Here is a 15,292-nt window from a genome sequence, read left to right as displayed (position 1 = left end):
AACACTTCTGGCCGCGGAGGCAGTCGGACGTCCCTGCCTTCACTCCTAAGAACAGATAGCCGCTTTCATCATTGCCAGGTCTTCACCCTTATAGTGCTTGTTTCTTTGTGTATTTGGTATTTCTTGTCACTTTTGTATTCATTATTTGTGAGTTAGAGTGTGTACGTTCGACAATGTCGAATTGGATCTGTTCCTGCCCAGGCCGTAATGGTTGCCATTGTGGAACTTTTATGAGCTGGGGGAGAAGTAGAACCTTATTTGGTATGTCCCTCATGTTGAGAAAAAAGATGTTTGTTGGAATGTCCATTTGAGTTGTAGGGAGTGGTCATCCTCCCATTGGGATAGATATTGTTATCATCGGAAGAAGTGAGCTCTCCTCCTTCTCCTTCGGTAAGCAAGATACATTAGTTAAGTTCGTTAATAAACGATATCCCCCCTCCAAATTCTGCGTGTCAGGCACCCTCTGAGGTTTCTGTCATGGAGGACGATGGGCACAATTTTTTTTACATGTTATTTCATAGTGCTAATGTGTAGCATTGAAATTGATCCTGTTCTTATCGCTGATCCCTTGGCTATGGCAGCTACGCTTCCTTAGCAAGATCCGCTTGATGCTTCTATTCCAAATGATCCTTTTATGTCTAGCTGTTCACAGCTGCAACTCCTTTATCTCCTCCCTACAAATGTATAGTGGAGAACAGAAGGTCTTGCCTTTCTTTCTTGGGAGGACACTACGACTCTTTCTACATCATTAAAATAAATAAAAAAAGATCCCAGAACCCTCATTCTCTCTGCCTTTATGAGTCTGTTAGACATGCTTATTCTGCTGACGTGGAGACGAACATACTATCCCGGATTCAAGTACTTGAAGTCAGTCCATCTTATTGACCTAGTAAAGCATTTGTCTCATCTACATGTACATGTCATTTGGTCGTTGACAGGAGGCACTATTTTTGCTCCCATATAGAACCAAAATGCTTTGACATTTCATGGAAAAGTAAATCAGCCAGTTAGTTATAGGGTTTTCCTCTCTCCTAAGACTGATTATTATTATTATTATTATTATTATCATTATTATTATTATTATTGTTATTATTATTATTATTATTATTATTACTTGATAAGCTACAACCCTAGTTGGAAAAGCAGGATGCTATAAGCCCAGGGGCTCCAACTGGGAAAATAGCCCAGTAAGGAAAGGAAACAAGGAAAAATGAAATATTTTAAGAACAGTAACATCATTAAAACAAATATCCCCTATGTAAACTATAAAAACTTTAATAAAAACAAGAAGAAGAGAATTAAGATAGAATAGTGTGCACGAGTGTACCCTCAAGCAAGAGAACTCTAACCCAAGTCAGTGGAAGACCTTGGTACAGAGGCTATGGCACTACCCAAGACTAGAGAACAATAGTTTGATTTTGGAGTGCCCTTCTCCTAGAAGAGCTGCTTACCATAGCTACAGAGTCTCTTCTATCTTTATCTAGAGGAAAGTGGCCACTGAACAATTACAGTGCAGTAATCCATTGGGTGAAGAAGAATTGTTGGGTAATGTCAGTGTTGACAGGTATATGAGGACTGGGGAGAATATATAAAAAATAGGCCAGACTATTTGGCATGTGTGGAGGCAAAGTGAAAGTAAACCGTAACTAGAGAGAAGTATCCAATGTAGTACTGTCTGGCCAGTTAAAGGACCCCATAACTCTAGTGGTAGTATCTCAATGGGTGGCTGGTGCTCTGGCCAAAATTCTTCTATTAAAGGATGAGGTTTTATACTCGTGAAGGAACCCATCACAAATTTTCTTTAGCAATTTGTATATTTTGTAACTATACAAACCTGAGTCCTATAAGTTACATCTCCCACCTCAACCACGCTGCAGCAAGTTCAAGGTTGAAGGTCAAAGTGAGGAGCTCAGTGTCCTTTGGCACCTGCCAGTAACTACTTCTACCCCATTATAATTTTAACAATCGTATCTCAGCCAGGTTGAAAACATTCAGTACTTATATTGAAGATTTTTATAGTTAGGTACAATGCAAATTACTTGAAAAAATTCTATGATTTTGGTACGATACATAGCTTGAATCCAATTTTCCCTCACTTTGCAAAATTTGATAGGTTAATTCAAGGTGTTTCATCTATTTTTTTAAGGAGTAAGAATGTGTAGGGCTGAAAAAGTACACCATTCCATGGACAGTACATCATATGTATGATTGATTTCTGGTATTTCATTGCATGTAGATGTAGATATGAAACTTAGAAGGGTAACAATAGTAACACAAAATGAAAACATTAAGCAAAAGAACTGATTTTAAACTGTATTTATTTTTTAAAAGGATGAAGAAAGTTTGGAAAATGAAAATCCAGCCCCCATGGACTATCCCACACCAAATCTACAAACTAAACGTATTAAGGTAAATATAGCACTGTACTGTATTTAATAACCTGATTATTATGGAATAGAAATTGTCACAGTAGTCCATAAAATGGAATTAATATTACTTTTTGTTGATAGGTGTACAACTTGAATTGCCTCGGATAATTGGCAGAATAGGTACAGTATACAGTAATAATAAACCCATGAGAAAATTTTACAAAATAACTAGCAACATATATCTCTTTTTGACATCAGCTCAACAGCTTTATAAGGGGGTCCTTGAAACTTTTTGTGTATGCATTATTATCCATTGTTGGGTCAATTGTCTTTGTTTTCTATAAGTTTGGTACAGTTTATTTTATTGCTGTATTTCAATGAATTTTATGAGTCACGATGCTATTATCTACTAGATGTGAGCTTCTCTACCTCAAAATATAAAATAAAATAATTTTCCTTGCTCTGCCCATATATCCCTTACATGGTCCAATCAGCTTCCTTACAATACTACTTGTCATAGAAATGTTTAATGATTTCTTGTTGTACAGTAGTTTGTAGAATAGCTACTCCACCCTAATTTCCCTATTTTCAATACTATCACAATACTGCATAGAATATAAGTTGCTTGAATTGTTTTAAAACGTCTGAATGAGCTCTTTGGGGTGTGGTTCAGTGTCTGTGTGTTATACTTGTTCAGAGAATCATGGTGAGATATCTATCTTATTTCTAACTAATATAGCAAATGATAAATGTTAAAAAGTGAAGGAAGATATAATATTGAAAAGCTAGCAGCCAACAAAAAATATATGAATGAAAATACCTGTAATAATGTCATATAACATATTGTACAATAAAATAATTCCTCCAAAAAAGAAGCAGATTGGAGTGAAAGTAAGACATTTCACCCCTTACACCTATATTCCCACTCAAGACTAAGCTACATCATGACCAGCCTCTGCAGCCAGAAAACATAAGAATCAAAGCTAATATGAATCATCTCTTGTTCTTTGCACTGTACTTGAAGTGTCAGAAACAAATGCATCAGTATTATGTAGGCTAGTCCTGAATGGAAAATAGATTTAAGAAATGAAATCTACTTCTTTTATTTTTTAATAATGTTTTAACTGTGCAGTATTGTTATGAAGTATGACAGTATCATTTTTATTCATATCTTCGTATCAATCTTGTTTTGTTAGCTGCTAGCATATCAATATACCCTTGCTGATTATGCATGAGCGTGAAACCTCTCTGGTATGTCCACAAGGAGAGGGGTATAGGTGTAGAGAGAGAAGAAATTTCAAGTTTTATTTTAAGGTCTGGAAGCTCAAACTTTGTAGATGATAGCCATATTAGTCTCAATTAATTATTGAAACAATAAATTTTATTCATTTGTTTATGCAGTTCATTGTAATACAGTACTCATTAGTTTCTAGCAAAATTGTAATTAATACTTGCATGTGGACACCAGTTTGCCAACTATAATAGTTATGCAAAATAACTTTTTGATAGTATGAACCATTCCTATCTAAAGAGAAAACCAAAACCTAAAATAAATATGCACTTCTCTTAAAGAAATTATAAGTACTGTATATGTTGGTAAGAGAAAAACTAATTTCAAATTCTAAAGGAAACAGAAGAGATGAATACTCTTGATATAAAGAATTGATCAAGCTTGTATTAAAAAAAAGCCTTAAAGTACCGGTAGCATCCCACTTTGATAATGAAAGTATTACTTTAAATAAACATGAAATAAAGTTTTCATATTTCCAAATTTGATAAAATTTGCATTTAAGCTGGAATTGAATTTTACTTTTGATATTATATGTGACTGTTTTCTTTTTTAAGGAAATGGAAAAGTTACGGGAAGAAGAAGAAAAGAGAATTCGTGATGAGTTAGAGCAAAGCATGAAACTTCTTAAAGAACAGCTTAATAAGGAGTATGAAGATCAGCGTAACAAACTCAGGTTAGCCTTATTTTAGATCACTACAGGACAACAAAGTTTTATGCTGTATTTACAAAGTTACAAGATTTTTAAATTGAGCTATGTATATTATGTATAGAAATTCTTACATGTTTTTTTATTTTCATACAGTACCTTACTCCTTTTTGGAAATTTGACTTCATTGCTTATGCTTGATAATAATAACCTTTTATTCTGTGTTTAATAGCTTCATAATTATGGCAATACTAATTTTTATGCATTACTATGCATTTATGAATCTGGAGATAGCGTATGATAGAGTTGATAGGGAAGTAATGTGGAATGTGATGAGGTTATATGGAGTTAGTGGAAGGTTGTTGCAAGCAGTGAAAAGTTTCCACAAAGGTTGTAAAGCATGTGTTAGGATAGGAAATGAAGTAAGCTATTGGTTTCCGGTGAGAGTGGAGCTGAGACAGGGATGTGTGATGTTGCCGTGGTTGTTTAACTTGTATGTTGATGGAGTGGTGAGAGAGGTGAATGCTCGAGTACTTGGACGAGGATTGAAAGTGGTAGACAAGGATGACCATGAATGAGAGGTAAATCAGTTGTTGTTTGCGGATGATACTGTACTGATTGCAGACGAGGAAGAAAAGCTTGGCCGATTAGTGATAGAATTTGGAAGGGTGTGTGAGAAAAGGAAGTTGAGAATTGATGTGGGTAAGGGTAAGGTTATGAGATGTACAAGAAGGGAAGGTGGTGCGCGGTTGAATGTCATGTTGAATGGAGAGTTACTTGAGGACGTGGATCAGTTTAAGTACTGTACTTGGGGTCTGTTGTTGCAGCAAATGGTGGAGTGGAAGCAGATGTACATCAGAGAGTGAATGAAGGATGCAAAGTGTTGGGGGCAGTTAGGGGAGTACAGTAGTAAAAAATAGAGGGTTGGGCATGAATGTAAAGAGAGTTCTGTATGAGAAAGTGATTGCACCAACTGTGATATATGGATCGGAGTTGTGGGCATATACAGTACGGGCCAACCAAGGGAAAGGCCCGTGCCAACAACAAGTGTTGGCTTTAATACCCCAAGAAGAAGAAGAAGAAGGGAATGAAAGTGACGGAGAGACAGAAATTGAATGTGCTTGAGATGAAGTGTCTAAGGAGTATGGCTTGTCTATCTCGAGTAGATAGGGTTAGGAACGAAGTAGTGAGGGTGAGAATGGGTGTAAGAAATGAGTTAGCAGCTAGAATGGATATGAATGTGTTGAGGTGGTTTGGCCATGTTGAGAGAATGGAAAATGGCTGTCTGCTAAAGAAGGTGATGAATGCAAGAGTTGATGGGAGAAGTACATGAGGAAGGCCAAGGTTTGGGTGGATGGATGGAGTGATGGAAGCTCTGGATGATAGGATGATAGATGTTAGAGAGGCAAGAGAGCGTGCTATAAATAGGAACGAATAGTGAGGGATTGTGATGCAGTTCCGGTAGGCCCTGCTGCTTCCTCCGGTGCCTTGGATGACCGTGGAGTTAGCAGCAGTAGGGGATTCAGTGTTATGAAGCTTCATCTGAGGTGGATAATGTGGGAATGTGGGCTATGCCACCCTAGCAGTACCACATGAACTCAGTTAAGTCCCTTGTCAGGCTGGGAGGAACAAAGAGAGGAGATGTCCCCTTTTTTGTTTCATTTGTTTGATGTCGACTACCCCCAAATTTGGGGGAAGTGCTTTGGTATATGTATGTACTATGCTTATATTTTCAATATTAATCTTACCCGATGATCATGTAGCTGTCAACTCCGTTGCCCGACAGAAATCTACGGACGGGATACGCCAGCGATCGCTATACAAGAGGGGGGTGTACTCACCAGCGCCATCTGTGGTCAGGTACTCCAGTACTTCTTGTCAACACCACCTCAATTTTTCCTCTGTCGTGCCGCCGGCAAGACCTACATGGATACGCTGTTGATTTTGGAGTCTTTGTTCACGGTTTTGGTGAAGTATTTGCTCTAAAATTTAGCCTTCGCTGTACAGGAAGCTTTTCCCTTAGCTTAGATAGCTTTTGGAATTAAATTGATTATTGGTTAACGATCTTTGCTTTACTTTGGAATTCCCCCTTGACTGTTCTCAAAATTCAAGATGTCCGACCACTCTCAAGCTCCTAAAATTAGGCGATGTAGTGTTAGGACTTGTAATAGGCGTCTTCCGAAGGCCTCTGTTGATCCTCACACCGTTTGTTCCGACTGTAGGGGAAAATCCTGTCAGTTGGAAGATCGAAGTGGGGAATGTGCTGGGCTTTCGGAATTCGATTTTAATGAATTCCTCAAGTATACGACTAGGTTAGAGAGGGAGAGAGTTAGGAGGAGTTCTTCTCGCTCTTTGGTTTATTCCTCCCCCCATGATCCTCAACCTTTTCCTTCCCCTGTAGTGGTGACCCCCGAACCTGCTACGAGTGCTCAGCCTGATATGACGGATATGTTACGTGCCATTCAGGCTCTTGGTGATAAGGTGGAGTCTTTAGTTAGTGACCACAATCTTCTCTTGGCAGATGTCAAGGAACTTAAAGTGAAAAGTGCAGTGGGAAGTGTTAGTGCCAGTGCTGTGCCTAGTGTCAGTGTCAGTGTTGCGCATGAGGATACTTCTGTGCGTGCCAGTCGTCCTCCCAGTCCGGGACCTCTTGCAAGCTCCCAAGCCCAGGGGAGAAGCAACGTCGAAGGGCAAAAGGGTTCGGCAGGCCTTGATCGGCGCACAGTTGTATCCTCAGTGGTTGCGGGCGTATCTGATAGAGATCGTCACTTCCACTCCCAGACGATTGAGCCCTTAAATTCCTCGTCTGCGGAAGAAGTTTCCAGGAGGAAACGGTGGACCCAGGTCTCACGACCTCTTAAACGTAAGGTCCCGTCCGAGCTAGTCCAACGGCCCAGGTGTAGCCACTGGGCCAGTTCGGACTCGCCGCAGTCATCTGATGACTGCACACCTCCTAAGAGAGGTAAAGCGGTGCCTCAACAGGCCTCTGCTCCAACTTCTGTGGACCCCAAGTGGTCTATGCTGCAGACAATGCAGTCTCAGCTTGCGGCTTTGATGCAGGAGTTTCAGGCAGAGAAGGTTAGCACACCTCCTCCTGCGAGCGCTCCTCCACCTCTGCGCAGTCCCCCCTGCCAGACGTATGTTCTTGAGGCTCCTCCTGCTTCCATGCGTGAGCTGCCGCATTGGGAGTTGCCAGGTACCAGCGCTATGCAGCAACCTCCTCTACCATTGAGGCAGGAGCCTCTTGCTATGCGGCAACCTCCTCAACCCTTGAGGCAGGAGCCTCATGCTATGCGGCAACCTCCTCTACCCATGAGGCAGGAGCCTCATGCTTTGCGGCAACCTCCTCCAACCATGAGGCAGCAGCCTTATGCTATGCGGCAACCTCCTCAACCCTTGAGGCAGGAGCCTCACTCTGCGCAGCAACCTCCTCAACCCTTGAGGCAGGCGCAACCCTTGAGGCAGGAACCTCATGCTATGAGGCAGCCTCCTCAACGCATGCAGCACGAGCCTCTTACCATTCAGCAGCCGCATTCTTCGCAGCATGAGCCTCTTCCCATACAGCATGAGCCGCATACCATGCAGCATGAGCCTCATGCCTTACAGCATTCGCTTCTGACCACGCTTGCACCTCAGACCACCGCAGAACCTCCCTCACCTCAGCCTCATGACTTTGTCATTGCCAGCCCTCAGTCTCTTCAGCAGAGGCATGATGATGGATCCGCAAGTGCGCATGCACCCGTTCTACAGGATTCAGCCATTCAGCATGCCGCTCTACCTTTACCTCTCGCTACTCAACTCTCTGGCGATGAGGTTTCTGAGGATGAAGCTGCTCACCTGGATGATCCTACTTCTGATGTGGAGGAACACAAGTCTTCGCCGCCTTCCTTAGACTTTCGTAAGGTTCTGGCTCTGTTCAGAGAGTTATACCCTGAACACTTCGTATCTGCAACCCCTCGTTCTCCTCCATCCGAGTTTTCTCTAGGCATGCAGCCTGTTACGTCTGCCTACACCAAGCTTGTCCTCGCCAGATCATCAAGGAGAGCTTTGAGGGTTTTAGGGGATTGGTTGCAGTCCAAGCAGCAACTGGGAAGGACATCTTTTGTGTTTCCTCCTCCTAGGCTGGCTTCTAAGTCGGGCGTCTGGTATGCCACGGGAGAGGAACCTGGCTTGGGGGTCCCTGCCTCTGCCCAGGCCGACTTCTCAAGTTTGGTTGACTCTCCCCGCAGGTCAGCTATAAGACGCTCGAAGGTCTGCTGGACTTTTTCTGATCTGGACCACTTGATGAAGGGAGTCTTTCGCGCCTTCGAAATTTTTAACTTCCTCGATTGGTGCCTGGGGGCCTTAAGCAGGAAGACTGCCCCTTCTGACAAAGACTCAGCCATGCTGATCATGTCCTGTATGGACAAAGCAATTCGCGATGGTTCTGGCGAACTTGCGTCTATTTTTGTCTCAGGAGTCCTCAAGAATAGGGAACATCTATGCTCCTTCTTATCGACTGGTATCACCCCTTGCCAGAGGTCACAGTTGCTGTTTGCTCCTCTCTCCAAGTTCCTGTTTCCGGAGGAGTTAATCAAGGAGATGGCTGCGGCTCTTATCCAGAAAGATACGCATGACCTCATGGCCTCTTCAGCACGTAAGGCTAAAACCTTACCTTCCGTGCCGAGATCTTACCGCACCCCTGTGGCTGATACACCTGCTACCAGATTCATTCCGCCCTTTCGTGGCAGAGCCCCCAGTAGAGGAAGTACCCGTGCAGACAGTCACCGGGGCAAGTCCAAGAAAGGTGCCAAGTCCACGAAAAGCAAGCTTTGACTTCCTTCCTCTCCAGACAGCTGTAGGAGCCAGACTCAAGACCTTCTGGCAAGCTTGGGAGAGCAGAGGTGCAGACGCTCAGTCTGTCAAGTGGCTAAGGGAGGGTTACAGAATTCCGTTCTGCCGCAATCCCCCTCTGACCACATCTCCCATCAACCTCTCTCCCAACTACAAGGAGAAGGACAAGAGGCTAGCGTTACATCAAGAGGTGTCGCTCCTGTTGCAGAAGGAGGCAGTGGTGATAGTCCGGGACCATCAATCCCCGGGCTTTTACAACCGTCTCTTCCTGGTGGCCAAGAAGACAGGAGGTTGGAGACCGGTGCTGGACGTCAGTGCGCTCAATGCTTATGTCACCAAGCAGACGTTCACAATGGAGACGACCAAGTCGGTCCTAGCAGCGGTCAGGCAGGAGGACTGGATGGTCTCGCTGGATCTGAAAGACGCCTACTTTCACGTTCCCATCCATCCAGACTCCCAACCTTTTCTGAGATTCGTCTTTGGAGAGGTTGTGTACCAGTTCCAAGCCCTGTGCTTTGGCCTGAGCATGGCACCTCTTGTGTTTACGCGACTGATGAGGAATATTGCGAAATTCCTTCACTTGGCAGACATCAGAGCCTCCCTTTATTTAGACGACTGGCTTTTAAGGGCTCCCACAAGTCGTCGCTGTCTGGAGAGTCTCAGATGGACTTTGGATTTGACCAAGGAACTGGGTCTCTTGGTCAATTTAGAGAAGTCCCAGCTCGTTCCTTCCCAAACCATCGTTTACCTGGGGATGGAGATTCAGAGTCGAGCTTTTCGGGCTTTTCCGTCGGCCCCAAGAATCAACCAAGCCCTGGAGTGCATCCTGAGCATGCTGAAGAAGAACCGATGCTCGGTGAGGCAGTGGATGAGTCTAACAGGGACTCTTTCATCGCTAGCCCTGTTCATCGAGTTAGGGAGACTCCACCTCCGCCCCCTTCAGTACCATCTGGCAGCTCACTGGAACAAGGATATGACGCTCGAGACGGTCTCTATTCCTGTTTCCAAAGAGATGAGGGCTACTCTAACGTGGTGGAAGAACATCATTCTTCTCAAGGAGGGTCTCTCATTAGCTGTTCAGACCCCCGACCTTCATCTCTACTCGGACGCATCAGACTCGGGCTGGGGCGCGACATTGGACGGACAGGAATGCTCGGGGACTTGGAACCAGGAACAGGAAACGCTTCACATCAATTGCAAGGAGTTGTTGGCAGTTCATCTGGCCTTAATGAACTTCAAGTCCCTCCTGCTAAACAAGGTGGTGGAGGTGAACTCCGACAACACCACAGCCTTGGCGTACATCTCCAAGCAGGGAGGGACTCATTCGAGGAAGCTGTTCGAGATCGCAAAGGACCTCCTCATTTGGTCAAAAAGTCGAAAGCTCACGCTGGTAACGAGGTTCATTCAGGGCGATATGAATGTTACGGCAGATCGCCTCAGCCGGAAGGGTCAAGTCATCCCCACAGAGTGGACCCTTCACAAGAACGTGTGCAACAGACTTTGGGCCCTGTGGGGTCAGCCAACTATAGATCTGTTCGCTACCTCGATGACCAAGAGGCTCCCATTGTACTGTTCCCCGATTCCAGACCCGGCAGCAGTTCACGTGGATGCTTTTCTGCTGGACTGGTCCCACCTCGACCTGTATGCATTCCCGCCGTTCAAGATCATCAACAGGGTTCTTCAGAAGTTCGTCTCTCACGAAGGGACACGACTGACGTTGGTTGCTCCCCTTTGGCCTGCAAGAGAATGGTTCACAGAGGTACTGCAATGGCTGGTCGACGTTCCCAGGACTCTCCCTCTAAGAGTGGACCTTCTGCGTCAACCTCACGTAAAGAAGGTACACCCAAGCCTCCACGCTCTTCGTCTGACTGCCTTCAGACTATCGAAAGACTCTCAAGAGCTAGAGGCTTTTCGAAGGAGGCAGCCAGAGCGATTGCCAGAGCAAGGAGGATATCCACTCGCAGAGTCTATCAATCTAAGTGGGAAGTCTTCCGAAGCTGGTGCAGAGCCAATGCAGTTTCCTCTACCAGTACCACTGTAACCCAAGTTGCTGACTTCCTGTTGCATCTTAGGAATGTTAGATCTCTATCAGCTCCTACGATTAAGGGGTACAGAAGTATGTTAGCAGCGGTTTTCCGCCACAGAGGCTTGGATCTTTCCACCAACAAAGATCTGCAGGACATTCTTAGGTCTTTTGAGACCTCTAAAGAACGTCGGTTGTCCACTCCAGGCTGGAATCTAGACGTAGTCCTAAGGTTCCTTATGTCATCAAGATTTGAACCTCTCCAGTCAGCCTCTTTCAAGGACCTCACTCTCAAAACTCTTTTCCTCGTCTGCCTTGCAACAGCCAAAAGAGTAAGTGAGATTCACGCCTTCAGCAGGAACATCGGATTCACATCTGAAACGGCTACATGTTCCTTACAGCTCGGTTTTTTGGCTAAAAATGAGCTTCCTTCACGTCCTTGGCCTAAATCGTTCGAAATACCTAGCCTTTCCAACATGGTGGGTAACGAACGGGAGAGAGTACTTTGCCCTGTCAGAGCTCTTAAGTACTATCTTAAAAGGTCAAAACCCTTGCGAGGACAATCGGAGGCCTTATGGTGTGCTATTAAGAAACCTTCACTGCCTATGTCTAAGAACGCAGTTTCTTACTACATAAGGCTTCTGATTAGAGAAGCTCATTCTCATATGAAGGAAGAAGACCCTGCTTTGCTGAAGGTAAGGACACATGAAGTGAGAGCTGTGGCTACTTCAGTGGCCTTCAAACAGAACCGTTCTCTGCAGAGTGTTATGGATGCAACCTATTGGAGGAGCAAGTCAGTGTTTGCATCATTCTATCTCAAAGATGTCCAGTCTCTTTACGAGAACTGCTACACCCTGGGACCATTCGTAGCAGCGAGTGCAGTAGTAGGTGAGGGCTCAGCCACTACATTCCCATAATCCCATAACCTTTTTAACCTTTCTCTTGAATGCTTTTATTGTTGTTTTGGGTTGTACGGTGGGCTAAGAAGCCTTCCGCATCCTAGTTGGTTTGGCGGGTGGTCAATTCTTTCTTGAGAAGCGCCTAGGTTAGAGGTTGTGATGAGGTCCTTTAGTATGGGTTGCAGCCCTTTATACTTCAGCACCTAAGAGTCGTTCAGCCTCCTAAGAGGACCGCTGCGCTCAGTAAGGAAGACGTACTTATTAAAGGCAGAGTAATGGTTCAAGTCGACTTCCTTACCAGGTACTTATCGTTTTATTTGTTATTTGGAATAACTGATAAAAATGAAATACGGGATACTTAGCTTCTTGATTAACATGTATACTGGTTTTCACCCACCTCCCTGGGTGTGAATCAGCTACATGATCATCGGGTAAGATTAATATTGAAAAATGTTATTTTCATTAGTAAAATAAATTTTTGAATATACTTACCCGATGATCATGATTTAATTGACCCACCCTTCCTCCCCATAGAGAACCAGTGGACCGAGGAAAAAATTGAGGTGGTGTTGACAAGAAGTACTGGAGTACCTGACCACAGATGGCGCTGGTGAGTACACCCCCCTCTTGTATAGCGATCGCTGGCGTATCCCGTCCGTAGATTTCTGTCGGGCAACGGAGTTGACAGCTACATGATCATCGGGTAAGTATATTCAAAAATTTATTTTACTAATGAAAATAACATTTTCCTGGTACATAGTATCTTTTATCAGGGAGTCATCAACATTTATTTTATTCTTTTCTTGGTACTGCATTAGAAAGAATACTTGACAGTAACCAGTATTACACCTGTGTATTAAAAGTATATACTATTTTTTTCAAATCTGAGATAATGGGGGAATTGGTTAGTCTTTTGGCCTCTTAAAATTTTTAGTACAGTTGTAAAAAGTGGGCAAGATATATTTTACTGTAGTAGATATTCATTAAGGTGTCATATTATCATGTATTTCTTTCTACACAATACAGACTGTCGTCCATTAATAGAAGTACAGTATGACATCAGTAAAGCAGGAACACCTGTTAAAATTTATCGAGGTTGTTAAAACTACAGGCATTCAGCAAGACAAGCACTTTGGCCTTTGGTCACAAACAGCACAGTACTCATGTACTCTTACCGCCTCTAAAATTTGGATTGTTATATCTTTGCTTTCTCTTTCTAGAATGGTTAGATAACCCACAGGCATACTGCTATGTTTGAGGAAACCTGGAAGAATTAGATGAAAAGTACAAAGATAAGCTGTTCTTTCTGGTTACAGCTGCAAACTGTATGAGAGGTTTTTATGCACACTGTAAATCCAATCAGCCTTGTGCCTTTTGCAGAGGATTCGACTATGCATTTATCCCCTTGTTGTGTGTGGTTACATGATAAGGAAGACAACTCAAATCTTAGGTTTTTGGTCTTCCTTAGGCATTACTGGTGCTACTTAAACACTGTCAAGACATCTGAGACCGCCCCTTTGGTGTCTTCCTGACTCTGGCTACACCTTGTAGGTGCAGTAGGGGCATCGCACCTGGTGGTGTTGTGTCTGTTGCCTTTGTAGATGCCCCTGTAGACTATTCCTCTATGAGGGGTGTTGGTGTTGGTTTGCAAGATCTTGACCCATATAAAAAAGTACCGGTATGTACACGCCTCCTCGTCTGCCTTATCATCATTAGATTCCTCAGACACTGTTACTTAAGACAAAGAAGACAACTTTGAATTCCAGGATGACTGTTCTATAGAAGTTATGTGAGACTCTGTCTCTCTTACAAGTGAGAGAGACGATGCAGTACAGAGAACCAATCCAAACTGGGAAGGTGTAATGATCCACAGTACAGGAGTTTACACTCTTGCTTTACCAGTGCACGATTTTATTCTAGACTAAGCATAAGGACTGATGGTCTTGAGCCCTTCTCCCCCCCTATTTCTGGATGCTCGACCAGTCTCTCTTCACTTATATATATATATATATATATATATATATATATATCGTCGGCGCCCACTCGTGTCCGAGTATTGGGTTCTGTCGTTAGCCATCAGCCTCCTATCACAAGAAGGGTGGAGGAAACGACAGAATGCCAGTAGCTGGGTATATTGTTTTGGGTGGTCGTGGCTTTGCAACGGCCACGCACACACACTTGGCCCACATCGTTTTCACCGCGGCTCAAGACATATGAGACAGGCGGCTTCTCCTATGTTGGTTGTATCGGGCTGCCGGGTTCTTGTTATGTCAAGGCCTGCCTTGTTGCCTGCCCGATAGGCATTGCCCTCTTCCGCCGGCGCTGGGAAGCTCCGCCGTTGGGGTCTCGTTTGGTTTGATTTTGGAGTTTTCCTTCTCCTAGCCTTTGCCTATCTGAAATAAAGGAGAAGGCCTATAGGGGTCCAGTCTTGGTCTGGTCTCTCAGAACTGTCCTTAGCGGTATGGTTGAGCCTGCCAGGGTGGATAAACTACCCCACTGCCATTGCCCAGCCCATCATTGAGACACTCAAGCCCCTCTACTGCAGCAAAGTGCTGGACCATCAGAGGGGTATATATATATATATATATATACAGTATATATATATATATATATATATATATATATATATATATATATATATATATATATATATATATATATATATATATATATATATACTGTATATATATATATATATATATATATATATATATATATATATATATATATATATATATATATATATATATATATATATATACTGTATATATATATATATATATATATATATATATATATATATATATATATATATATATATATATATATAATATCGATATGTATGCAAGGCACCTGTACCCTGTCTGATACCGCATACATCAGTTCTGTTTTGGAAGGGGAAGAAGGTTGCTGATTGAACCTCTCTTCAAGGGTTTTACACCAGAAAGGCCTGGCTAAAATAGAAAAAAAGTCTTTAAAGCTTTTGATTTCAAGTTTTAGTCTAGACCATACTTGCTCTTTGAGGAAATGACTGTCATCTGAGGTGATTGTTGAGATCTCCCTTGCAAGGGATTTTTAAAACCCCTGTAATAACTGACATCGTTCCTGTGCCAACAAAAGTGAAGAACCCCAAGACTCAATGATCATTTGTCAATGATCTTATACTCATTCATGAGTGCAATGAATGTGGAGAGGTTGCTGTCTCGTGTCACTTCTGTGACAGTTGGTTGT

The 15,292-nt window shown here is 43.2% G+C and overlaps 1 protein-coding gene across 1 annotated transcript in view; it reads left to right on the top strand.

Moving 5' to 3' along the window:
* Positions 1 to 15,292, top strand: part of LOC137630581 (centrosomal protein of 164 kDa-like) — a 248,136-nt gene that overhangs the window by 89,331 nt on the left and 143,513 nt on the right. The window contains 2 exon segments of the mRNA XM_068362144.1: positions 2,332 to 2,409; positions 4,215 to 4,333. Of these exon segments, the coding sequence (XP_068218245.1) occupies positions 2,332 to 2,409; positions 4,215 to 4,333 (197 nt within the window).

Source organism: Palaemon carinicauda, chromosome 38 (genome assembly GCF_036898095.1).
Source record: "Palaemon carinicauda isolate YSFRI2023 chromosome 38, ASM3689809v2, whole genome shotgun sequence".
Classification (NCBI taxonomy): Eukaryota; Metazoa; Arthropoda; class Malacostraca; order Decapoda; family Palaemonidae; genus Palaemon; species Palaemon carinicauda.
The sequence above is the reverse complement of the archived record's forward strand: the minus strand, read 5'-3'. Positions and strand labels throughout refer to the sequence as shown.